This window comes from Lithobates pipiens, unplaced genomic scaffold (genome assembly GCF_037356315.1).
Source record: "Lithobates pipiens isolate NorthernLeopardFrog02 unplaced genomic scaffold, aLitPip1_a1.2 Scaffold_16, whole genome shotgun sequence".
NCBI classification, from domain to species: Eukaryota; Metazoa; Chordata; class Amphibia; order Anura; family Ranidae; genus Lithobates; species Lithobates pipiens.
The window spans coordinates 632,978,385-633,005,915 of NW_027507748.1; the positions used below are offsets into that span (position 1 = coordinate 632,978,385).

Consider the following 27,531-nt stretch of genomic DNA (forward strand, 5'->3'; position numbering starts at 1 on the left):
TAGTCATGAAACGCGTTGAGTTTCCATGGGGTGCTCAGTCAAGTCTGGCTCATTACTTATTCACTGGCCCATATATATCTTATACATTCAAAATGTATTGAGTACTATGTAACTATTAATGTATATGTCTACCTATCTTATAGCAGCTCTTTTGCATATGGGGTATCCATGCCTGCTAATATGAAATACCTTTTATTACATTCATCAATGTTTACTATCTCTCATGTGCTGGCAAGCATGTTTCCATTATGTTTTTACCATGTGTGCAAGTATATATATATATATATATATGTGTGTGTGTGTGTGTGTGTGTGTGTGTGTGTGTGTATATATATATATTTATATATATATATATATATATGTGTGTGTGTGTATATATATATATATATATGTGTGTGTGTGTGTGTATATATATATATATATATATATATATATATATATATAATGTGTGTATGTATATATGTATATATATATATACATATATATATGAAAATACTTTAACCAGTTGCCGACCACCGCACGACGATGTACGTCGACAGAATGGCACGGGCAGGCATATGGGCGTACCTGTACGTCCCTGCCTTCCCGCGGGTGGAGGGCCCGATCGCCCCCCCCCCCTCCGGTGCCAGCGGCGGTCGGAATCCTTTCAGGAGCGATCCGGGATGAGGGGGCGGCCATTCGTTCATGGCCACCCCCTCGCGATCGCTCCTGACGAATGGAAGTGCAGCGTGACATCACTTCCTCTCCTGTAATGTAAACACAGGCAGAGGAAGTGATGTAATCTCTCCTCCGTGTCGGTATTTTTCGTTCCGGCACCGAGGAGAGAGGATCGGTGAGTTGCACCAACACTACACAATACAGTAGAACATGCCAGGCACACTCTCACCCCCCCTTCACCCCCCGATCACCCCCCCCCCCCAATCACCCCTGCACCCCCAGTCACAGTGATACCAATTGCATTTTTTTTTTGCATTGGTGTCATTTGTGACTGTAATAACTGTTAGGGCAGTTAGGGTTAGCCCCCTTTAGTTCTAGGGTACCCCCCTAACCCCCCCAATAAAGGTTTAACCCCGTGATCACCCCCCGTCGCCAGTGTCACTAAGGCTGGGTTCACATTGCAGCGGTTTATGAGAACGGATGTGATTCGCACTGCACTGCAGTGCAAATCACATCCGATCTCTGTGCCATTCGAGTTCAGCCATACAGATAGTATGGCTGAATTCGCATCGCACCCACCGCAAACTCGCACGGGACCCTTTTTTTGGTCCGCAGCAGAATCGGATCGCATGGGTGTTCACACCATGCGATCCGATTCCTGTCCGAGTTTGAAGATCGCACTGCGATATGCGAACTGATCTGGGGGTGTCATTAACATTTCACTGACACTCCCAGCAGTTCGCATAGGGCAGAGTGATGCGGGAACCCGCCGCGGATTCGTGGCGTTCCCGCATCGCTCCAGTGTGAACCCAGCCTAATAAGCAATCGTTTTTCTGATCGCTGTATTAGTGTCACAGGTGACGCTAGTTAGGCAGGTAGGTATTTAGGTTCGCCGCAGCTTTTTATAGCGCCAGGGACCCCCATATACTACCGCATAAAGCCCCCTGATTGCCCCCTAGTTAACCCTTTCACCAGTGATCACCATATAACTGTTACAGGTGACGTTGGTTGGTTCGTTATTTTTTATAGTTTCAGGGCACCCGCCATTTATTACCTAATAAAGGTTTAACCCCCTGATCACCCGGCGGGTGATATAAGTTTGAGGGTCAGATAAGGTCTGCGTCGCCCCAGGCAGCGGCAGGTTAGTGCCAGTACCGCTAACACCCACGCACAAAGCATACACCTCCCTTAGTAATATAGTATCTGATCAGATCTATATTAGCATCGGCAGCAGTTTAGGTTTCCCAAAACGCATTGTTAGCGGGATCAGCCCAGATACCTGCTAGCACCTGCGTTTAGCCCCTCCGCCAAGCCCAGCCCAGCCCACCCAAGTGCAGTATCGATCGATCACTGTCACTTACAAAACACAACACACATAACTGCAGCGTTCGCAGAGTCAGGCCTGATCCCTGCGATCGCTAACAGTTTTTTTTGTAGCGTTTTGATACAGTCGCTGACAGCCTAGGTGCTTTTTTACCTGTGAGTCTCACTAGTGTACCCCTAAATTTAGGGGTGTCTACTTTCCAAAATGGGGTCATTTGGGGGGGGGGGTTTGTGCCATCTTGGCATTTTATGGCCTTCAAAACTGCGATAGGTAGTGAGGAGTAAAATCAAAAATTTACACCCTTAGAAATCCTGAAGGCAGTGCTTGGTTTTCGGGGCCCCGTACGCGGCTAGGCTCCCAAAAAATCCCACACATGTGGTATCCCCGTACTCAGGAGAAGCAGCAGAATTTATTTTGGGGTGTCATTTCACATATGCCCATGGCATGTGTGAGCAATATATCATTTAGTGACAACTTTGTGAAAAAAAAAAAAAATAAAGTTTGTAATATTCCCGCAACTTGTGGCAAAATATAAAATATTCCATGGACTCAACAGGCCTCTCAGCAAATAGCTTGGGGTGTCTACTTTCTAAAATGGGGTCATTTGTGGGGGTTTTGTGCCATCTTGGCATTTTATGGCCTTCAAAACTGTAATAGGTAGTGAGGAGTGAAGTCAAAAATTTCCGCCCTTATGCCCCGTACACACGAGCGGACTGTATGGCGTACTTAGTCCGTCGAAACACATTTCAGCGGACAATCTGCTCGTGTGTGAGCTTCAGCGGACTTTTTCAGCGTGCAGTCCGGCGTACTAAGAATTTCGGATTTTTCTAAATTCTGTCCGTCGTACTTTGGTTTCAGCGGACAATCCGCTCGTCAGTATGCTAGTTCGACGGACTAAGAATGGCGCATGCCCAGAAAAGGATTTACACGGCGGAAGGGTGCTTTGCTGTGTCTTGGACTTCCTATTTCTAGTCCCGTCGTACGTGCTGTACACGTCATCGCGCAAGCTTTCGACGGACTGTTTGTGCATCCGTGTGTGGTCAAGTCCGTTCAGTCTAAAGTACGACGGACTGTCCGTCGGATTGTATGACGAACTAAGTACGCCATACAGTCCGCTCGTGTGTACGCGGCATTAGAAAGCCTGAAGGCGGTGCTTGGTTTTCGGGGCCCCGTACGCGGCTAGGCTCCCAAAAAGTCCCACATATGTGGTATCCCCGTACTCAGGAGAAGCAGCAGAATTTATTTTGGGGTGTCATTTCACATATGCCCATAGCATGTGTGAGCAATATATCATTTAGTGACAACTTTGTGAAAAAAATAAATAAATAAATAAAAGTTTGTAATTTTCCCGCAACTTGTGGCAAAATATAAAATATTCCATGGACTCAACATGCCTCTCAGCAAATAGCTTGGGGTGTCTAGTTTCTAAAATGGGGTCATTTGTGGGTGTTTTGTGCCATCTTGACATTTTATGGCCTTCAAAACTGTGATAGGTAGTGAGGAGTGAAATTACAAATGTATGCCCTTAGAAATCCTGAAGGCGGTGCTTGGTTTTCGGGGCCCCGTACGCGGCTAGGCTTCCAAAAAGTCGACTACATGTGGTATCCCCGTACTCAGGAGAAGCAGCAGAATGTATTTTGGGGTACAATTCCACATATAACCATGGCATGTGTAAGCAATATATCATTTAGTGACAACTTTGTGTAAAAAAAAAACAAAAAAAAAACACATTTTTTTTTGTCATTATTCAATCGCTTGAGGCAAAAAAATAAAATATTTAAAGGGGAGGGCCACCCTGAAAAACAAAAAAAATGTTAAAAATTACAAAAAATCTAAAAAAAAAAAAATGAAAACATTTTTTTTTTTTTTACTTACCAGAAATGCCTGTTGCTAGGCACTTTCTCCTAATCTTCCTCTTCCTCCTCCGCGGAGATCTTCTGTCTTCTCTCTTCGTCGCGGCGTCTTCTGGGTAATGAGTCGTGCTGTGTTCTGGGAACTGTGTGTTCCAGAACACAGCGCGTCCCATTCAGAAAGCGCTGCGGTAACGGGCAGTGAAGCCATAAGGCTCCGCTGCCTGTTTCCCTTACAAGGGATGGCGGCGCCGGGACCCGAGAGCCGAGGGACGGGTCGGCCTCGGGCGGCCGACATCGCGGGCGCCCTGGACAGGTGAGTGTGTTTATTAAGTCAGCAGCTGCAGTGTTTGCAGCTGCTGACTTTTTTTTTTTTTTTTTTATAACCGGCCCTCCGCTTTAATGGGCTCAACATGCCTCTTATCAATTTCCTTAGGGTGTCTACTTTCCAAAATGGGGTCATTTGGGGGGTTTTGTACTGCCCTGCCATTTTAGCACCTCAAGAAATGAGATAGGCAGTCATAAACTAAAAGCTGCGTAAATTCCAGAAAACGTACCTTAGTTTGTAGATGTGACAACTTTTGCGCAACTTTTGCGCAAACCAATAAATATACAGTTATTGACTTTTTTTTTACCAAAGACATGTGGCTGAATACATTTTGGCCTAAATGTATGACTAAAATTGAGTTTATTGGATTTTTCTAATAACAAAAAGTAGAAAATATCATTTTTTTTCAAAATTTGCGGTCTTTTTACGTTTATATCGCAAAAAATAAAAATCGCAGAGTCAGTCAAATACCTTTAAAAGAAAGCTCTATTTGTGGGAAAAAAAGGACACAAATTTTGTTTGGGCACAACATTGCATGACCGCGCAATTACCAGTTAAAGCAGCGCAGTGCCAAATTGTAAAAAGACCTCTGGTCATTGACCAGCAAAATGGTCCGGTCGGAAAGTGGTTAAAATGTTTACTAAATACTCTAACTCCACAAGTCAATTGCCTCATTTAAAGTCCCACATTCCCTTCTTATGTACTTGTTCCCAGCAATCAGGACTACACAGTACCCCATGTGTAAGAACAGAGGCTGCTGTTTCTGCCCTATATTTCCTGCCTGGTTGGGAGAACACAGGAGGGGGGCTGTGATGCACCTTGTATGGGGGGTAAGGTGATAGTCCTTATTGCCTCCCAACTTTTACCCCTCATGCCGCCTTGGTGGTAGGGGTCTACTTGCTTGCAGCTCAACAGCCAACCAGTAACCCCCGACCTAACGGTAGCATTGATAATTAAGGGCTCCTCGTTATTCACAGCTGGAGTCTGATTGGCTGCCCACGGCCTTTCGTTATTGGTTGAATCTGAGATAGCTCTTTGATTACTGTAGTCAAAGAGCTGCCTCAGCCAATAGCAGAAGGCTTTGGGCAGCCATTTAGAGGCTAAGGCTGTGAATAAGGAAGAGCCCTTATTAAACTGTTGCAGCAGAGCAGCTGGCTGATAATGCCTACATCATTTACATAGGGGTTAATGGCTGGCTGCTCTGCTGCAATGGATTGAGGCTGTAGTCCTCTTCATTCACAGTCAGAGCCCCTGTAATCTCCATGTCTCCAGGTGAGGGGGTAAAAAAATTTGTAAAGAAGGAACACCCCTCCCCAGGTGTCTTTTCTTTAATTCTGCCTACCTTACGTCAGGGTTATTAATAACTAGCTGCTCTGCTGTATAAAAGGCATCCTCCTCATTTACAGCCTGAACTCAGATTCACTGCCTGCAGCCTTTTCTTATTGGATGAATGCGAGAAGATATTTCTGAGTTCTGTAGTCAAACAGATACCTCAGATGCAACCAATAATAAAAGGCTGCAGACGGTCAAGCAGAGGCTCAGACTGTGAGTGGAGAAACCCTTATGTTTCTACAAGAAAGTGCTAAAAGTCCACAGGTAAAGCACACACACGGGCCGAATGTCGGGCGGCATTGACCGGTTCATTAAAAACCGTCCAACATTCAGTGTGTGTGTACAGCAGCCGGTCCAACAGAAAATGGCCGAAAGAAGCACAACGGAAAAAGGTCTGCCGATAGGCAATCCAGTCAGCGCTTTCAGCCAATGGCTGAGAGCCCTGACCGGTGTGTTTTGGCAGGGGGAATGTCCCCCTGTCAAAACACAATAGCTCAGCGGGAAGATTGTCCCAGTAACATCTGATTTTTAGTACAGTGACTCCTCTTGAGCTAGGTTGAACAAAAAAAAAAGCAAATAATGTGCACCAGGCTTTAGAGGGCACAAATTACTTGCCTTACTGACAACCCACACTACGCCACTGAACTAACTACCTGCAGCCAAGCCAAGTCTGACACAGACGCACTGTGCTTCACCTGGACTAATTAAGCATTGCTAGGCTGCTAGCTTGTTAAAGGAAACTTGGCAGGCTGCAGACTCCTCAGTGTGTGTCTCTCTCTCCCCCCCCCCTTTCTCTATCTCTGTCCCCTTTTTCTCTCTCCCTCTGCCCTTTCTCTCTCCCCCCCTTTCTTTCTCTGTCCTCCTCCCCTTTCTTTCTCTGTCCTCCTCCCCTTTCTTTCTCTGTCCTCCTCCCCTTTCTTTCTCTGTCCTCCTCCCTTTTCTTTCTCTGTCCTCCTCCCTTTTCTTTCTCTGTCCTCCTCCCCTTTCTCTCTGTCCTCCTCCCCTTTCTCTCTGTCCTCCTCCCCTTTCTCTCTGTCCTCCTCCCCTTTCTCTCTGTCCTCCTCCCCTTTCTCTCTGTCCTCCTCCCCTTTCTCTCTCTCCTCCTCCCCCTTTCTCTCTCTCCTCCTCCCCCCTTTCTCTCTCTCTCCTCCTCCTCCCCCCCTTTCTCGCTCTCTCTCCCTCCCCCCTTTCTCGCTCTCTCTCCCTCCCCCCTTTCTCGCTCTCTCTCCCTCCCCCCCTTTCTCGCTCTCCCTCCCCCCCTTCTCGCTCTCCCTCCCCCTTTCTCGCTCTCCCTCCCCCTTTCTCGCTCTCCCTCCCCCTTTCTCGCTCTCCCTCCCCCCTTTCTCGCTCTCCCTCCCCCCTTTCTCGCTCTCTCTCCCCCCTTTCTCGCTCTCTCTCCCCCCTTTCTCGCTCTCTCTTCCCCCCTTTCTCGCTCTCTCTTCCCCCCTTTCTCGCTCTCTCTCCCTCCCCCCCTTTCTCGCTCTCTCTCCCTCCCCCCCTTTCTCGCTCTCTCTCCCTCCCCCCCTTTCTCGCTCTCTCTCCCTCCCCCCTTTCTCGCTCTCTCTCCCTCCCCCCCTTTCTCGCTCTCTCTCCCTCCCCCCCTTTCTCGCTCTCTCTCCCTCCCCCCTTTCTCGCTCTCTCTCCCTCCCCCCTTTCTCGCTCTCTCTCCCTCCCCCCTTTCTCGCTCTCTCTCCCCCCCCCCTTTCTCGCTCTCTCTCCCTCCCCCCCTTTCTCGCTCTCTCTCCCTCCCCCCTTTCTCGCTCTCTCTCCCTCCCCCCCTTTCTCGCTCTCTCTCCCTCCCCCCCTTTCTCGCTCTCTCTCCCTCCCCCCCTTTCTCGCTCTCTCTCCCTCCCCCCCTTTCTCGCTCTCTCTCCCTCCCCCCCTTTCTCGCTCTCTCTCCCTCCCCCCCTTTCTCGCTCTCTCTCCCTCCCCCCCTTTCTCGCTCTCTCTCCCTCCCCCCCTTTCTCGCTCTCTCTCCCTCCCCCCCTTTCTCGCTCTCTCTCCCTCCCCCCCTTTCTCGCTCTCTCTCCCTCCCCCCCTTTCTCGCTCTCTCTCCCTCGCCCCCTTTCTCGCTCTCTCTCCCTCGCCCCCTTTCTCGCTCTCTCTCCCTCGCCCCCTTTCTCGCTCTCTCTCCCTCGCCCCCTTTCTCGCTCTCTCTCCCTCCCCCCCTTTCTCTCTCTCCCTCCCCCCCCTTTCTCGCTCTCTCTCCCTCCCCCCCCTTTCTCGCTCTCCCCCTCCCCCCCCTTTCTCGCTCGCTCTCCCCCCCTTTCTCGCTCGCTCTCCCCCCCTTTCTCGCTCTCTCTCTCCCCCCCTTTCTCGCTCTCTCTCCCTCCCCCCCTTTCTCGCTCTCCCTCCCCCTTTCTCGCTCTCCCTCCCCCTTTCTCGCTCTCCCTCCCCCTTTCTCGCTCTCCCTCCCCCCTTTCTCGCTCTCTCTCCCCCCTTTCTCGCTCTCTCTCCCCCCTTTCTCGCTCTCTCTCCCCCCTTTCTCGCTCTCTCTTCCCCCCTTTCTCGCTCTCTCTTCCCCCCTTTCTCGCTCTCTCTCCCTCCCCCCCTTTCTCGCTCTCTCTCCCTCCCCCCCTTTCTCGCTCTCTCTCCCTCCCCCCCTTTCTCGCTCTCTCTCCCTCCCCCCCTTTCTCGCTCTCTCTCCCTCCCCCCCTTTCTCGCTCTCTCTCCCTCCCCCCTTTCTCGCTCTCTCTCCCTCCCCCCTTTCTCGCTCTCTCTCCCTCCCCCCTTTCTCGCTCTCTCTCCCTCCCCCCTTTCTCGCTCTCTCTCCCTCCCCCCCTTTCTCGCTCTCTCTCCCTCCCCCCCTTTCTCGCTCTCTCTCCCTCCCCCCCTTTCTCGCTCTCTCTCCCTCCCCCCCTTTCTCGCTCTCTCTCCCTCCCCCCCTTTCTCGCTCTCTCTCCCTCCCCCCCTTTCTCGCTCTCTCTCCCTCCCCCCCTTTCTCGCTCTCTCTCCCTCGCCCCCTTTCTCGCTCTCTCTCCCTCGCCCCCTTTCTCGCTCTCTCTCCCTCGCCCCCTTTCTCGCTCTCTCTCCCTCGCCCCCTTTCTCGCTCTCTCTCCCTCCCCCTTTCTCGCTCTCTCTCCCTCCCCCCCTTTCTCGCTCTCCCCCTCCCCCCCTTTCTCGCTCGCTCTCCCCCCCTTTCTCGCTCGCTCTCCCCCCCTTTCTCGCTCTCTCTCTCCCCCCCTTTCTCGCGCTCTCTCTCCCCCCCCTTTCTCGCGCTCTCTCCCCCCCCCTTTCTCGCGCTCTCTCCCCCCCCCTTTCTCGCGCTCTCTCTCCCCCCTTTCTCGCGCTCTCTCTCCCCCCCTTTCTCGCGCTCTCTCTCCCCCCCTTTCTCGCGCTCTCTCTCCCCCCCTTTCTCGCGCTCTCTCTCTCTCTCTCTCTCTCTCTCTCTCTCTCCTCCCCCCTCTCTTTCTCTCGCTCTCTCCTCCCCCCTCTCTCTCTCTCGCTCTCCCTCCCCCCTTTCTCGCTCTCTCTCCCCCCTTTCTCGCTCTCTCTCCCCCCTTTCTCGCTCTCTCTCCCCCCCTTTCTCGCGCTCTCTCTCCCCCCTTTCTCGCGCTCTCTCCCCCCCCTTTCTCGCGCTCTCTCCCCCCCCTTTCTCGCGCTCTCTCTCCCCCCTTTCTCGCGCTCTCTCTCCCCCCTTTCTCGCTCTCTCTCTCCTCCCCCCTCTCTTTCTCTCGCTCTCTCCTCCCCCCTCTCTCTCTCCTCCCCCTCCCCCTCTCTCTCTCTCTCTCTCTCTCCTCCCCTCTCTCTCTCTCTCTCCTCCCCTCTCTCTCTCCCTCTCTCTCCTCCCCCTCTCTCGCCTCCCCCTTTCTCTCGCTCTCTCTCTCGCCTCCCCCTTTCTCTCGCTCTCTCTCTCGCCTCCCCCTTTCTCTCGCTCTCTCTCTCGCCTCCCCCTTTCTCTCGCTCTCTCTCTCGCCTCCCCTTTTTAAATCTCCTTCATCCCCCTTTCTCTCTCTCCTCCCTTTCTCTCTCTCCTCCCTTTCTCTCTCTCTCTCTCTCTCTCTCTCTCTCTCTCTCTCTCTCTCCCCCTCTCTCTCCCCCTTCTCTCTCCCTCTCTCTCCCCCTTCTCTCTCTCTCTCTCCCCCTTCTCTCTCTCTCTCTCCCCCTTCTCTCTCTCTCTCTCCCCCTTCTCTCTCTCTCTCTCTTGGTTTCCTCCCTCCCCTCTCTCTCTCTCCCTCTTTCTCACCCTCTCCCCCTTTTTCTCCCACTCCCCCTTTTTCTCCCGCTCCCCCTTTTTTTTCCCGCTCCCCCTTTTTCTCTTATTAACATTACCACATTCTGCACTATGTAGGTAATCTCAGACTCTCTTTACCCACACCCCCTTTAAGCCATACCCAATATTTATTAGGGTTTAAACCACACCCACTTTTAGCTGCTGTGCACCACAGTTTTTTTTTAGTTTTTTTGTTTTTTTTTTACCCCACAAGGGGGCCCACTTGGGATCTTGCACACGGGCCCACTGATTTGATGATACACCCCTGCTTCATATGGCAACTCTCAGTGGTTATAGAACATTTTTACTACATATACAAGTATATTACCATTTGTTACATATCCTGCTAATGTATATAGTTATTTTGTATTTGCTGAGTCTCTAATTCTTCTAAAAGTGGACGTTCAATCAAACACTAACTAAACGTAACTCTACTACCAGCCCATTCTAAGCCTATTCTATCTACTCTGTGTATGTTGTCTCTTCTAGTGGAATTGTTGGCACAAGCGCCTCTACACTGCTGACTACAATAGAAGAAATGCATTTATTGAGCAAAAAGATATTTCTCAACAGTCTGACCTTACATGCAAGTAAACTGATGGACAAGGTAAGGACAGATACTGCTTCAGAATGGTGCATATACTTGTCTTGTGTATCTTGTACTATGTAGAAAAAATTATTAAAATTGTAATGAACTTGGTGTATCTAAATATTGATCCATTTTGGTTTGATATGTATTGGTTTTTCTGACTGGCATCTTAGACAGTGACTATCCTAAAGTGAACAAATTCTATGCACATTCTGGGGGCTACATTGTAACAATTAGAGGCTTATATATAAAGCTGTGGTGCACTACAGTCACAACGTCTGCATTTATAATGATGAATATTATGGTGATCAACCTAGGAAATATTTAGAGGAAAATCTTTAGGGAAAAATGATTTGCCTGTCAACTGTCAAATGCATTGTCTCCCTTCTACTATGCAGTTTGTTGATTAGAATGACAGGACGCTATTTACAGACATTAGGTGATCTATGGTTGTGACCCATTCACGTGGGTGATTAGCTGGCTGGCAGAGAAATTTTGCCCACACACATGCTGTGTGCAGTTATCTGCGGCCAGCGGCTGCACGGGCATATTTGATCTCTTTTTAAATTAGTGGCTGGTGCCACTGCTGTTGTCATGTCACTACTCATCCAGGTAGTTGCATGTGATATAGGGAATCTCTCTAACAAGTTCCAGGTAGCACTAAAAAAACCTGACAGGGATTCCAATCCCTCCCTGCTGTAAGCAGGCTTTGTGAATTACAAGATTACAGGTATTTGTTACGTTACAGATATTTGAGCAGGTAAAATAGTTCTTTATTTTCAGGTTATTTTCAGGTTATAATTAAAAAATGCAATGAATCCACTCTGGGCCCAAAAAACTATGTTTGGCATTTATTTGAAATGCAGCAGGCATTTTCTGCACAAACTATTCTGTTGCAGTGCATATAGTATTTTTGACACTGTCACACTCTCTGCTTCCCCTTTTAACCTTCAGCTACTTTCTCACTTTCTGCCCATGGGCCACCAGTCTTCTTCTCCATCACTGCTCCTCTGACTCTTATGTACTCTTTCTTTTGCTCTGACCGTCCCTTTTCTTAGGCTGTCTCAATCTAGGTAGCTTTAGCACACATTTATAACCTGAGATGTACTATCTGGCATTCTTTGAATGGCTTTTTATATCTGTTTCAGTTGCTTTCTACTACTACCACTTCACTTCATGCTTATGCAGGGCCTTCTTTAGGGCAGGGCAAAAGGGGCAGCTGCCCTCGGCCCCATCATTGTTGTAGGGCCCAAAGTACAGAGGACTTTGATATGTAAATAGCAGCAGCATTGATATGTAAATACCTGTAGCACCAGAGCGAGGGATTTGATATATTAATAGAGGCGGCATTCATATGTATATAATGCCTCCGAGGTCAAATTCACCATCACTTCTGCTGAATGCGGCCCACTGGGGAGGTAAAGGGGCATGCATGAAAGTCCTGCCTACAACTGTGGTCATTAAGCCTAACATCAGCCTTTTCTGCAAAGGTAAGCAAATTGAAGGTGGAACCCTTTTTTAAAATAACATGCACCATGAATTTTGGTGCATGTGAATATGCACATTTTAGCAGATGCATAAGGGTATCATTAACAATTAATGGCACTGCTGTGTATCTGATAAAGGGCAACACGTTTCTGTGGTGTCAAGAAAGCGATTTTGCATGCGTTTCTGACACACAAAAATGTGAATGCAGGCTAAATGTCTCAGTTAAGGTGGTGGTCAGTGTAAATCTTCTCATTGCATTGGGGCTTGGTGTACAATTCTTTAATTCACACTAGTGGCCAGTAGGAAGGTCCCCCTTAGATTGGTGGTCAGTGTAAATCCCTCCGTACATTGGTAGTTACTGTGAATGCTCCCATTACATTAGTGGTCAGTGTAAATCCCCATTACATGGGTGGCCAGTGTAGAAACTCCTCCTTTTTATATTGGTAATCTGTAAAAAAAAACAATTTGCGTTTGTGGTCAGTTTCAAATCCTTCCTTACATTGGTGGTCCATGTGGAAGCCCCCTTTAAAATGGTGGAAAGTGTACATTCTCCCTTACATGGTTGGCCAGCATAGAAATTCAAAAGGCAAATGAGAAAGATGTTAGAAAACTAAAATCCCACTCCCTCAGCGCTCACGGTGAATACTAAAACTATAGCTGCTGCTATATTAATACAACATTCTTAAATTTGATGCCAAAGAATATCACCAATGGTAAAAATTACTGAGGCACTAGCAGCGCTTTAAATAACCTAAACTTACTAAAATAAAGAAATAATCAAAATAAAATTATAAATGTAAATGTCAACTTTCACAGCGTAAGAAACGTTATGGTATAAAATTGTAATTAATTTCATTTGATAGAATAAATACTGCATATTATTTAAACTTAACTCATTCCTCTATGGACCACTATGCATCAATATTCCTTATGATCAATTAGCATGCGTCTATTCGTATATTTAGTGCATTCGGTTACAGTGAGGAAACACAGTAAAAATGTAAGGAACAACAAAATCCGTCACTGTTTCAATAATAGTTCATTGCCAAAGACAAGGTAGTGCAAGAAAAAGATATATATATATATATATATATATATATATATATATATATATATATATATATATATATATAGCAAGTCACTCCAAATAACTGCAGTCCACCACCACACCTCCTGTGCAACTCCCTATGGATTTTGCACTTACCAGAAACACCTGGTTAAAAAGCACTTCTCTTATCGGCAGATGACCGCTCTTATCGTTGGCTCTCAATTTTGACACCAAGGCATCGGCTATATCCCATCAGTTATATATCAATCACTTTTCCAAAATCATTGCATGGGCCAATCACCAATGAACCACAAGGGGGACATGGCAGGGATGGAATTGACCTGCAGTGTAGTTGTTACACGGTGGTACAGATGGTAAGCTCTGAGATAACAAGGCACCAAACAGCAGAGGGCAGGAACTGGATATGCCTAGTGTGACTGCAAGAACTCCCAATGACAGGCGTAACCACTCCTGTCAGTATAGGGTCGGGCAAAAGTCCAAGATCATGAACTGATGGCTTCCTGACATGTGAGGGCATAATCACAAGCCTTTTGATCCTGTCAGCCAGACACCATTGTAGAAATTCCCCTTTGTTGGTTGTTGATGTAAAATCCCCCATTACATTGGTTGTCAGTGTAAATTCTTTATTACATTGGTGATCGGTGTACATTTCCCTTTACATTTGTGGTAAGAGCAGAATTGCCCTCACACTGTTGGTCAGTGTAAATCCCCCTTTACATTGGTGGTCAGTGTAAACCCTCCCTAATTTTGGTGGTCGGTAGAAGTGTCACCTTACATTGGTGGTCATTACAAATCTCCTCGACAATGGTTGGCACAGAGTGTAAATTCCCCCTTACATGGAGGTCATTGTATATTCTCCCTTACATTGGTGTCAGTGTAGAAACCCCTCTTTATATTAGTGGGTGGTGTAAAATCCCCCGTTACATGGTGGTCAGTACAAATTTCCCCTCACATTGGTGGTCAGCGTAACCCCCACCCCCCCCCCCCCCTCGTGTTGGTGTTCATTGTAAATTCCCCATTACATTGGTAGTCAATCTAAAATCCACCATTATATACTTGATAAAGATTTCCAGCTTTGATCTACGTGATTTTAAATTTGCCACAGTGTTGCCTTATGAGGAGTTTATGAGTAATCTCCATTAGCAACTGGGAATATTTGTATATAGATGTATATATAAGTTTAGGATAAGAAATAAAGAATGTTTATAGTAAATGTTAGGTTAACTTGGCTGGATGTAAGCAAATACATGAACAGACTTTTGGCTTGAGTATGTAATTCAATTAACAGTTCATTTGGGCTTACAGGTATGCTAAGTGTGTGCTAGGGAGATGCCCTGCTGTTTACCTAACTTAATATTCAACGACCCAGGAAAAGATACCATGTGAGTGTGTAGTAGGTATGGGGCCGAATTCATTTGCTAGATAAAGGCTTGTGTATTCTTCCGTGCTAATCAACCATTTATCCATTTCAAAGGGTGTTTGATATGCTTAAAATATTTATAATATAAGTGCCCCATTCAAGAGAAGGCTTCCTCTTTAATTAAGTTGGCTTCAGACTAATTATGACTAACCCATTAACCCAAAAGACGAGGTGCTATTGAGGGGAAATTAAGTTATAAGGAAATTGACTGATCTTGGAAGAGATACCCCCGGGGGAGGAGAGGGCTAACCAATCAGGGTGGTCCTTTGCAAGTCAATGAGAGATGGCCCTTTATTAGTGAGACCTGGGCCCAGGACCATTAAGATAGGTAATTATCAGATCATCTCCCAGCACTTAAGGTATACCTGCTCATCATATGTCTGGTTTGTTTGTTTTGTATTGTGATGAATATACTCTGTATTCTTGTATTTGAACCTAATATTTTACTCCCTTGCTTAAGACTATTGATATTTTCTGTGTATTAGATAGACCTGTAACGTACTTGAATAAATGCTATTATGTTAAAGCTTTTCCTCCTGCTCAAAAGAACTCTCATTTAACCCATATCATATCTTGTGATTAATAAATCAGAAATATAGATTTTAAAGGTTAACAACAGTATACCACCTCCTAATTAATCCCACCCCCAACCCCCCAGCATTACCACTGACCTCAGGAGTCCTGGGTTCCCTAGGAGGTTTCTGTTTATTGATGGGTCCCCTTAGCTCCAAAAGTCTGTGGTGTGCAGGCAGTGAGAAGATGATGTGCTGTAACCTTTAACAACCAATCAGTGAGCAGTAATGATGTACACTTACCTCTTGCAACCAATCATTGAGCAGTAAGGATATGTGGTAACCTCTAGCAACCAATTAGTGAGCAGTAATAATGTGCAGTAACCTCTAGTAGTCAATTAGTGAGTAGTAAGGATGTCCAGTAACCTTTAGCAACCAATCAGTGAGCAATATCGATGTACAGTAATCTCTAGCAACCAATCAACAAGCAGAAGTCATGTGCTGTAAGCTCTAGCAAATAATCAGTGAGCCATAATGTGTGCTGTAACCTTTAGCAGCCAGTCAGTGAGCAGTAATGATACACTGTGACCTCTGGCAACCAATTGCAATTGCTGCCTGTTTTGATTCAGTAAAATGCTATTTTTTGTAAGTCTCAGAGCAGGTGGAGAAGGAAATTGCATGGAAGGCTGATGGGGAGGGCAATGTTTGCTCAGGGCCCAATTCCTCTTCCTTTATGTTTATGACAACCAACCAGGATATCTCCATGCACACAACTCACATAATAACAGGCTTGGGATAAGAGAAGGGTAATCTACATGTTTTACTTTGAAATGGGTAACATTTTACTAATTCTTACTATTGTTATATGCATGTGTATTGCATACTTTTTTTATATGCATTTGTATTTTTACCTTTTTATACTACTCATTTATTTTACTAATGCCACCCACCCTTAATCATTATTCATTAAAAAAAATCATTCAAATGCTTGAAGTGTTACTAAAGTGAATTATATTGTTTTTTTAATTAAAATTATAAACATGTTATACTGAGGTATTGCACAGAGTGGCCCCGATCCTCTTCTTCTGGGGTCCCTGGCGGCGATCTTGGCTCTTGCTCTTCTTCTTAGGCCTATAATTGCCAGCCACTAGTTATGGGGAGAGCGTAGTCTGTGCACTCCCGACCTGTGTGTGTATGGAGCCGCGCTCCATAGACTTACACAGCAAGACTTAAGCCTGCCCCCCTACTTAATCTTTACTGCATCTGATTGACAGCAGCAAGAGCTAATGGCTCCTGCTACTGCTCGAATGCTGTGTAAAGAGGAAAAGAGGGGAGAATAGATGCAGCCGTGCACTGCATTGATCTCTTCTCCCCTGTCTTCCCCTTCACACAGGGGAAGGGGGGCACAGAGAAACTTAAAATGTTTTTACTTTAAAATGAATGTGAGAGGTTATATCACTAAGAGAGCTAGGGAGGAGGTAGAAAACTTATGGGTAGAGCTCCAAAGGGATGAAGCTAGGGGGGGAAATAATACTGGGAGTATGTTATAGGCCCCCTAACCTGAGGGAAGAAGGGGAGATAGATCTCCTCTCACAATTTGGATTAGCAGCAAAGATGGGAAGTGTTATCATAATGGGGGTTTTTATATATCCACACATAGACTGGGCAGAGGGAACCACGCATTCATCTAAGGCTCGCCAGTTCCTAAATGTCTTGCAGGACAATTTTATGGGTCAGATGGTAGACGCACCAACTAGAAATAAAGCATTACTGGATCTACTGATTACCAACAATACAGACCTGATCACAGATGTGGAAATACGGGGCAATTTAGGTAAAAGCGATCACAGGTCAATTGGCTTCAGTATAAATCACACAAATCGGAAACATAAGGGGAATACAAAGACACTGAATTTCAAAAGAGCCAACTTCCCTAAACTACGAACCTTGCTAGAAGGCATAAATTGGGATAAAATCTTAGGAACAAAGAACAAGGAGGAGAGATGGGTTTGCTTTAAGAGCATATTAAATAAGGGAATTAGCCAATGCATCCCATTGGGTAATACATTTAAAAGAGCGAACAAAAGTCTTGGATGGCTTAACTCCAATGTAAAAATGCATATAAAAGCAAAGGAGAAGGCCTTCAAAAAATACAAGGTTGAGGGATCATCATCAGCATTCAGACTTTATAAAGAATGCAACAAGAAATGTAAGGGTGCAATAAAAATCCCAAGAAATTCTTTAAGTATGTAAACAGTAAAAAAGGGAGAACAGACCATATTGGCCCCATAAAGAATGAGGAAGGACATCTGGTTACAAAGGATGGGGGGGGGAGATGGCAAAGGTATTGAATTTATTTTTCTCCTTAGTCTTCACGAGGGAATCAGGGGGGCCTTCAGTAACCAAAGCTGCAGTGTTTATACTCATGACACATCACAGGAAGCACCTCCATGGTTAATATAGGACAGAATTCAAATTAGACTTAGAAAACTTAACATTAATAAATCACCGGGACCAGATGGCTTGCACCCGAGGGTACTTGGGGAACTCCGTCAAGTAATTGCCAGACCATTATTCCTAATTTTTACTGACAGTCTACTGACTGGAATGGTACCAGCTCATTGGAGAAAAGCCAATGTAGCACCAATATTTAAAAAGGGCCCAAAATACATCCCTGGGAATTACAGATCAGTTAGCCTAACATCAATAGTATGTAAACTCTTAGAGGGGATGATAAAGGACTATATACAAGATTTTAGTAATGAGAAGATAACGGTAACATTAGCAGTAATCGGCATGTATTCATGAAGAATCGTTCTTGCCAAACCAATCTTTTAACCTTCTATGAGGAGGTGAGTTGCCATCTAGATAAATGAAGGCCTGTAGACATGGTATATCTATATTTTGCAAAAGCGTTTGACACAGTTCCCCATAAACATTTACTGTACAAACTAAGGTCCGTTGGCATGGACCATAGGGTGAGTATATGGATTGAAAACTGGCTACAAGGGTGAGTTCAGAGCATGGTGATAAATGGGGAGTACTCGGAATGGTCAGGGGTGGGTAGTGGGGTCCCCCAGGGTTCTGTGCTGGGACCAATCCTGTTTAATTTTTCATGAACGACCTGGAGGATGGGGTAAACAGTTCAATCTCTGTATTTGCAGATGATACTAAGCTAAGCAGGGCAATAACTTCTCCGCAGGATGTGGAAACCTTGCAAAAAGATTTGAACAAAATAATGGGGTGGGCAACTACATGGCAAATGAGGTTCAATGTAGAAAAATGTAAAATAATCCATTTGGGTGGCAAAAATATGAATGCAATCTATACACTGGGCGGAGAAACTCTGGGGGAATCTAGGATGCAAAGGGACCTGGGGGTCCTAGTAAATGATATACGCTGAGCAATGGCATGCAATGTCAAGCTGCTGCTAGCAAAGAAAACAGAATATTGGCATGCATTAAAAAGGGGATCAACTCCAGAGGTAAAACGATAATTCTCCTACTCGACAAGACTCTGGTCTGGCTGCATCTAGAGTATGTTGTCCAGTTCTGGGCACCAGTCCTCAGGAAGGATGTACTGGAAATGGAGCGAGTACAAAGAAGGGCAACAAAGCTAATAAGGGTCTGGAGGATATTAGTTATGAGGAAAGGTTGCAAGCAATGAACTTATTCTCTCTGGAGAAGAGACGTTTGAGAGGGGATATGATTTCAATATACAAATATCATACTGGTGACCCCACAATAGGGATAAAACTTTTTCGCAGAAGGGAGTCTAACCACACTCGTAGCTACTCATTAAAATTAGAAGAAAAGAGGTTTAACCTTAAACTACGTAGAGGGCTCTTTACTGTAAGAGCGGCAAGGATGTGGAATTCCCTTCCATGGGTAGTGGTCTCAGCAGGGAGCATTGATAGTTTCAAGAAACTATTAGATAAGCACCTGAGCGACCGCAACATACAAGGATATACAATGTAATACTGACATATAATCACACACATAGGTTGGACTTGTGTCTTTTTTCAACCTCACCTACTATGTAACTTAATGCAAACAATTCATTAAGGTAAACAATTTCTTTAGGTTTAGTAACACTTTAAGTGTGTCCGGTCTAAATCTAATTTTAAACCCGTCCCATTCTAAGCTCTATACTAGAAGGAAGATGCTTATACTTATAATGCCTTGAAAAAGTATTGATACCCCTTGCAATTTTCCACATTTTGAACACTGTTTTCATATGCTGGCCCGACTTGGGTATGCGTTAGCTTCTGCACACGAGCTTGGCAGGATGAGGCGCTTTAAAATAATCTTTTTCTTATTTATTTTACTTTTTATTTTTTATTTTTACACTGTACTTTTAAAAAGAAATGTTTGGATCACTTTTATTCCTATTACAAGGAATGTAAACATCCCTTGTAATAGAAAAAAAAACATGGCATGACTCTTAAATGTGAGGGCGAATCCGCTGCAGAGGCCACTTTAATTCTAAAGAGAACCGCACACCATTTGTGAAAATACCAGGGTTATTGCAGCTACCTTCTGCCATAAGCCCGGTGTTTAACGTAAAAGTACCGACGTACAGGTATGGCGATTTACGTGAAATGATTAATCTCAGTATAAATACAGCTGTTCTGTGAAACCCTCAGAGGTTTGTTAGAGAACCTTAGAGAACAAACAGCATGAAGGCCAAGGAACACACCAGACATGTCAGGGATAAATAAAGGTGTAGAGAAGTTTTAAACAGGTTTAGGTTATAAAAAAAAATTATCACAAGCTTTGATCATCTCAAAGAGGACTGTTCCAATCCATCATCCAAAAATAGAAAGCGTATGGCACAACTGCAAACCTACCAAGACATGGCCTTCCACCTAAACTGACAGACCAGGCAAGGAGAGCATTAACCGCTTCCCGACTGCCTCACGCCCATATACGCCGGCAGAAGGGCACATACAGGCAAAATCATGTACCTGTGCGTTGCCCTTTAAGAGGCGGCGGGGGCGCACGTGCGGGAAGCTCCGTGAGTATGGGCGCAGGTTCTGCGGACGCGATCGCCTCACGGAGAGGAAGAACGGGGAGATGCCCTTGTAAATAGCATCTCCCTGTTCTGCCTAGCAACAAGTGACGCTGAACTCTGCTCCCTGCGATTGGAGCAGAGATCAATGATCTGTAAAACAGAACCACGCCCCCCACAGTTAGCAACACTCCCCTAGGACACAACCCTTACACTGCCACCTGGTGGTTAACCCCTTCACTGCCAGTGTCATTTACACAGGAATCAGTGCATTTGTCTAGCACTGATTGCTGTATAAATGACAATGGTGTCAAAAATGTCCGATGTGTCCGCCATAATGTCACAGTCACAATAAAAAATCGCCTATCCGCCGCCATTTAAAAAAATCAAATATTAATAAAAATGCCATAAAACTATCCCCTAGTTTGTAAACACTATAACTTTTGCGCAAACCAATCAATAATCGCTTATTGCAATTTTTTTACCAAAAATATATGTCGAAGAATATGTATCGGCCTAAACTGAAGGGAAAAAAATGTTTTTTTATATATTTTTGGGGGATATTTATTATAGCAAAAAGTAAAAAAAAAAATTTTTCAAAATTGTCGCACTTTTTTTTTTTTTTTTTGGTTTATAGCGCAAAAAATAAAAACCGCAGGGGTGATCAAATATCACCAAAAGAAAGCTCTATTTGTGGGGAAAAAAGGACGTCAATGTTGTTTGGATACAACATTGCACGACCGAACAATTGTCAGTAAAAGCGACGCAGTGCCGAATCACAAAAAGTGTTCTGGTCAGGAAGGGAGTAAATTCTTCCGGGGCTGAAGTGGTTAATCAGAGAAGCAGCCAAGAGGCTGGTAACTCTGGAGGAGCTGTAGAGCTCCACAGCTCAGGTGGGAAAATCTCTCCATGGGACAACTATTAGTTGTCCACAAATCTGGCCTTTACAGAAGAGTGGCAAGAAGAAAGCCATTATTGAAAGAAAGCCATAAGAAGTCCTGTTTGCAGTTTGCAAGAAGCCATGTGGGAAACACAGCAAACACGTAGAAGAAGGTGCTCTGGTCAGATGAGACCAAATGTGAACGTTTTAACCTAAAAGCAAAACACTATGTGTGGCGGAAAACTAACACTGCACATCACCCTGAACACACCATCCGCACCGTGAAACATGGTGGTGGCAGCGTTGTGTTGCAGGTGATGCTTATTTCAGCAGGGACAGGGAAGCTGGGCAGAGTTGATGGGAAGATTGATGGGACCAAATACAGGGTAATCTTAGACAAAATCCTGTTAGTCTGCAAAAGACCATGATGGGATTTGTAGTTTCACCACAGCTGGAGGGCCGAGGTTGTCTACACCTGGTCTATCAGATAAAATAAACTATTTTTTTTTTTTTGTAAAATGACAAAATGTGGAAAATTTCAAGGGGTATAAATACTTTTTCAAGGCACCGTGCCTATTCTCTGGGCTCTCTGATCCAGTCAGAGGATTGTCGCTCAGGGTAGAGGGGCACAGTTGGCAAAGGATGCCCCATAGTAAGCTTATGAATGACATCAAAGCCCAGGCATTGCAGCTGTTGTGGTGATCTTTCTTTTGCCCTAAAGCCATTTGCTGGGAGCCAATCACGTGACTGGACAGGAGCACCCAGGGAAAATAGGGATGTATACCCATCTCTCCTCTACAGGGTAATTATTTTACAATGCATCCCAAAAAAAATTCACAGCGCTTTACTTTTTCTACATTTTGTTATGTCACTGCCTTATTCAAAAATGGATTAAACTCATTTTCTTCAAAATTCTACAAACAATAACCCATAATGACAATGTGAAAGAAGTTTGTTTGGAATCTTCGCAAATGTATTAAAAAGGAAACAAATGACATATGTATATAAGTATTCACAGCCTTTGCCATGGCACTCAAAATTGAGCTCGGTGCATCCTGTTTCCACTAATCATCCTTCAGATGTTTCTACACTTGGTTGGAGTCCACCTATGGTATATTCAGTTGACTGAGCATGATTTGGAAAGCCGCACTCCTGTCTATATAAGGTCCCACACTTAACAGTGCATGTTGGAGCACAAACCAAGCCATGAAGTCCAAGGAATTGTCTGTAGACCGCCGAGACAGAGTTGTATCGGGGCACAGATCCGGGGAATGGTACAGAAAAATGTATGCAGCATTGGAGATCCCAATGAGAACAGTGTGTCTCCATCATCCATAAAAGGAAGAAGTTTGGAACCACCTGGACTCTTCCTAAAGCAGGCTGCCCAGCCAAACTGAGCGATCAGGGGAGAAGGGCCTTAGGGAGGCGACCAAGAACCGATGGTCACATTGACAGAGCTCCAGCCTTTGTCTAGAGAGAGGAGAACCTTCCAGAACAACCACCATCTCTGCAGCACTCCCCAGTCAGGCCTGTATGGCTAGATGGAAGCCCACGCCTCCAGTAAAAGGCAAATGACAGAAAATGGCACCTGAGGGACTTTCAGACCATGAGAAACAAAATTCTTTGGTCTGATGAAACAAAGATTGAACTCTTTGGTCTGAATGGCAAGCGTCCTGTCTGGAGGAAACCAGGCACCACTCATCACCTGGCTGATACCATCCATACGGTAAAGCATGATACTAGGGCTGCAACTAACGATTATTTTCATAATCAATTAGTTGGCTGATTGTTGTTTCGATTAATCGGTTAAAGCGGTTCTTCACCCTAAAGGGGAAGTTCCGCTAATCTGATCCCCCCCCCCCTCCGGTGCCACAATCGGCACCTTTCAGGGGGGAGGGGGGTGCAGTTACCTGGATAATCCAGGTATCTGCACCCACTTCTGGGCAGACCCCCACAGACGCCCCCCCCCCGTTGTGTTCTGGGAAACACACAGTTCCCAGGACACAGCGGGGGATCTGAAGAGACGCGCAGCGCGACTCGCGCATGCACAGTAGGGAACCGGGCAGTGAAGCCGTCATGCTTCACTTCCCGATTACCTGACAGAGGATGGCGGCGGTGGCAGCAGCGAGACGCGCGATCGCTCGTCATCTGCCGCCGACATCGCTGGACCCTGGGACAGGTAAGTGTGATTTTATTAAAAGTCAGCAGCTGCAATATTAGTAGCTGCTGGCTTTTAATATTTTTTTTTTAGGTGCAGAACCACTTTAATAACCTTAAAGTGTGGTCTATAATTTAGTTAATATGTAAAGTTTAAAAAAAAAGGCAATTTATTCTTAAATATCTCTATATGCAGTGGTAAATATAAATAACCAACTATATGGTTAGGGAACAAAATATCAAATCCACTCTGAGAATAACAGACAGAAGAGATATACTGTATATACCATTAGAGGAGATATATACCATATATATACCATTAGAGGAGATATATACCGTATATACCATTAGAGGAGAGATATACTGTATATAATATTAGAGGAGAGATATACATTAGAGGATAGATATACTGTATATACTATTAGAGGTGATATATACTGTATATACCATTAGAGTAGATATATACTGTATATACTATTAGAGGAGAGATACTGCATATACTATTAGAGGATAGATATACTATTAAAGGGTCAATCTGGTAAATATCATCAGACTCATTAACTTTAAACCCATTTTGTTACTAACCGATTAATTGATTATGAAAATAGTAATCGATTATTAATTTCATAATCGATTAGTTGTCGATTAATCGATTAGTTGTTTCAGCCCTACATGATACCCTATGGAGCGGAGGATGTCAGCGGTGACATGTCTGCTGACATCCGCCGATTTCCGATCCGATCCTGTCCGTGAAATCCAGATAGATAGAAACCCTATTTTCCATCCGTCTGGAGAATCAGATCCAATAAGATTGGATGGAAAAGGACAGGCTGTCTGGTTTTCATTCGATCTCCATAGAGGACAGCGGGGCTTTGACAGGTTCATCTCCGCACAGTGAGCGGAGACAAACCTGTCATCCACCTGCTCAGCGGGGATCAGCGTACACGGACAAGCCCATGTGAAAGGACCCTAAAGCCCCATACACACTATCAGATTTTCTGCAGATTTTTGTCTTCAGATTAGACCTCATATTATATGGTTTTGGTAAATCTGAAGGAAGAACATCAGCAGAAAATGTGATAGTGTGTATGGGGCATTAGGCTTTTGCTGCTGTCATTCCAATCCTCCAAGGAGGGAGAGGACAGTCCCGGTGGGGGACTGCCAAAGAAGAGGTATGGGGTTGGCTCTGTGCAATATCGTTGCACATAGCCAGGTATAACTTTTTTTCTATGTATAAAATGCCTCTAGAAACACTTTAATGAAATGAGCATTGCACTGAAAATATTAAAACATAACATTTTTTGAAGCATTGTATTATTTAACTTTTGGAGACTAATAAAATTCACAGCTTTTGAAATGTTCACTATATTAGCTGATTTAATTTTTTTTTTAAACATATACAGTGTGTGTTAGAGCTGATGACACAAAGCGAGCATCTCTCTAGTATTACTGGTATTGATTGTGCTCTGAACGAGCTGTTCCTAGTCTTCAGTCTTGTTCTGTGTCGTGTTCAGGCGTATTTTGGCTTTAATTTAAGCCAGCAATAGAATGATGTTTTCACCCTTACATTGCATGATGTTGACGCCATATAAAGCTTGTAAACTCTGGTTTTGCCTTTCCGCTTAATATTTAGGTCTGACTAAAATAGCTAGAAATTAAGTATTTTTAACTTCATTTACTTTTTAAATGAAGAATTTGATGGAACACCCAGTACGATCCCTGTATAGCACCTTAATGGGAAAACAGCACATTACTGTTAAGTAAGTACATTAACCACCTCAATAATGGGCACTTCCCCCTCTTCCTACCCAGGCCAATTTTCAGCTTTCAGCGCTGTCACACTTTGAATGATAATTACTGTCATGCAACACTGTACCCATATTAATTTTTTATCATTTTTTTTTTTTTCACGTAAATACAGCTTTTTGTTTGGTGTTATTTAATCACCACTGGATTTTTTATTTTTTGCACTACAAATGAAAAAAGACCAAATCTTGAAAACAAATGTGTTTTTTTTTGTTTCTGTTATAACATTTTGCAAATAAGTCATTTTTCTTCATACATCTGAACCAAAATTTATACCGCTACATTTCTATAAAAATAACTCAAATCAGTGTATATTATTTGGTCTGTATGAAAGTTATAGCGTCTACAAGCTATGGTGCCAATAATTGAAAATCGATCAGGCCTAATGTACTGATAGCTTATCTCACTTCTTGACACCCTAACATGCCAGGACAGTACAAATACCCCAAAATTACTCCTTTTTGGAATGTAGACACTCGAAAGTATTTAGTAAGAGGCATGGCGCACTTTTTGAAGTTGTATTTTTTTCTTTTGAAAATTAACAAATTAAATAAAATGTGTGTTTTTTTTTTTTTTTCACAAATATGTCATATTAACTACTTGCTGACCAGGCAAAGTACATATACTGCAGCAGGTCGGCTCTATTGCGTGAAACAACGTACCTGTACGTCATTTCGTGCAAAAGCCGGGGGGGGGGGGCTAGCCTCTGTGTTCATGTATTGAGTCCATCCTCAACACAGTTAGAAAGCATCCCCTAGGGACACACTTAACTCTGTTTGCTGCTGGCGATTTATCCATTGCAATGTCACAGTCCCGCTAAAAATTGCTGATCGCCAGCATTACTAGTAAAAAAAAATTATAAATTAAAATGCCATAAAAATATCCAATTGTTTTATACGTGATAACTTTTGCGCAAACCAATCCATATACGCTTATTGGGATTTTTTTTTTACCAAAAATATGTAGCAGAATACATATTGGCCTAAGTTGATCAAGAAATTTGATTTGCTACATTTTTTTATTGGAATTTTTTTATAGCAGAAAGTAAAACATTTTTTTATTTTTTCAAAATTGTAGATTTTGTTTTGTTTGGTTTCTAGAGCAAAAAATAAATATCGCAGAGGTGATCAAATACCACCAAAAGAAAGCTCTATTTGTGGGGGGGAAAAAAAGGACATCATTGGTCACAGCATCATACGACTATTTTCAGTTAAAGTAATGCAGTGCCATATCGCAAAAAATGGTCTGGTCATTAAGGGGAAAAACCTTCCTGGGCTGAAGTGGTTAAGTTATTTCTCACACATGGCAGCTACACCCCAAAATACATTCTGCTGCTTGTCTTGAGTATGGCGATACCACATGTGTGGGACTTTTTCACAACCTAGCCACATAGAGGGGCACAACATCCAACGAGTACATGCAGGTATTATCCACTTTAAGACCGGGCCTTCTTCTGACACTTTGTTTGCAAGTAAAAATCAATATTTTTTGCTGGAAAATTTCTTGGAACCCCAAAATATTATATATTTTGGTAGCAGAGGCCCTAGAGAATAAAATAGTTGGTTTTGCAAATTTTTATGTCACACAGTGTTTGCGCTGCATTTTTGAAATGCAATTTTACACACAAATGCATAAATGCACTTTTATGCATTTCAATGCGCACAAAGATAATATTATACTCAATTTTTTGGGTAAAATCTAAAATATGGTGTTGCGCGAGATAAATAGATACCAAACATTTAATTGTAAAAAGGTAAATGAATACACTTACAAGTGAAGCACAATCAGCTTGTGCAAACGGCAAACATCCAATTTTCGACATGACCTTGGTGTGATGTCAGTATGTAAGCTCTGCCCCTAGACATGTGTCGTCAGGGCATTGACTTCCTCAGTAAGGGGTAGAGCTATAACCTTATATAGCACAGGCTTATATACTCCCCTATCCTCCCTACACACATGCACAGCTCGTTGGCCAGCAATCACGCTGTCCATACCGGACATATAGTGCACAGGAAGGGGTCACTTGAGAATACACTGGGGACATGCCAGATAAAACTGACCTCATGTATGCAACAAGAAAAAATTACAAAACCAGAGCCTGCACACTAATCTACCACATCACAGCCATCTTTACAATAGCATACACTTACTCAAAATAACAATAAAAATAAAATGAAATTAAAATAAAATGAGCTGCAGCTGACAAAGTTAGCAAAACACTCATGCATTAAAAAGGGCATACATCCCAGAGATAAATCAGTAATTCTACCCCTTTACAAAACATTGGTTCAGCCTCATCTTGAATATGAAGTTCAGTTTTAGTCACCAGTTTCAGGAAAGAAGTTAAATTAAAAAGAGTTCAGCCACAGGCAACAAGATTAATAAGGGTTATGGAGGCCCTCCGCTATGAGGATCAATTACATGAGATTACAGTTATTCACTCGTGAAAAGTGGCGCCTAGGAGGGGATCTGATTACAATGTACAAATATATCAAAGGTGACTTCAGTAATTGTAATAAACTTTATGCTAAGTTCCAAGAAGAGGACACATGGCCATGATTGGTAGTTAGAAGAAAGATTTACCTTAGATTGCGGAAAGGATTCTTTACTGTTATAGCTGACAAAATGTGGAGCTCCCTGTGCCAGGAAGTGCTACTAGCTAAGAGTGTTGGAAAATTCAAAAAACCTTTTAGATGTCTTCTTCAGGAAGCAGAATATACAGGGCTATAGGAATTGTTTGAGAATAAAATCTCTTATACACACACACACACACACTGAACTGGAGTGACCGGTGTCTTTCTTTCAACCTTATAAACTATAATATGTATATTTATTTAAGAAAGGTAATTGATATTTTTTATTTAATATGGAATTCTATATTTGATGTTATCCTCAA

General features: G+C 44.0%; 1 protein-coding gene across 1 annotated transcript in view; it reads left to right on the top strand.

The window, feature by feature from the left end:
- The window catches only part of COG6 (component of oligomeric golgi complex 6), a 211,368-nt gene that overhangs the window by 144,682 nt on the left and 39,155 nt on the right, over positions 1-27,531 (top strand). The window contains exon 13 of the mRNA XM_077484196.1: positions 10,194-10,311. Coding sequence (XP_077340322.1) covers positions 10,194-10,311 — 118 coding nt within the window. The remainder of the gene's footprint in view (positions 1-10,193; positions 10,312-27,531) is intronic.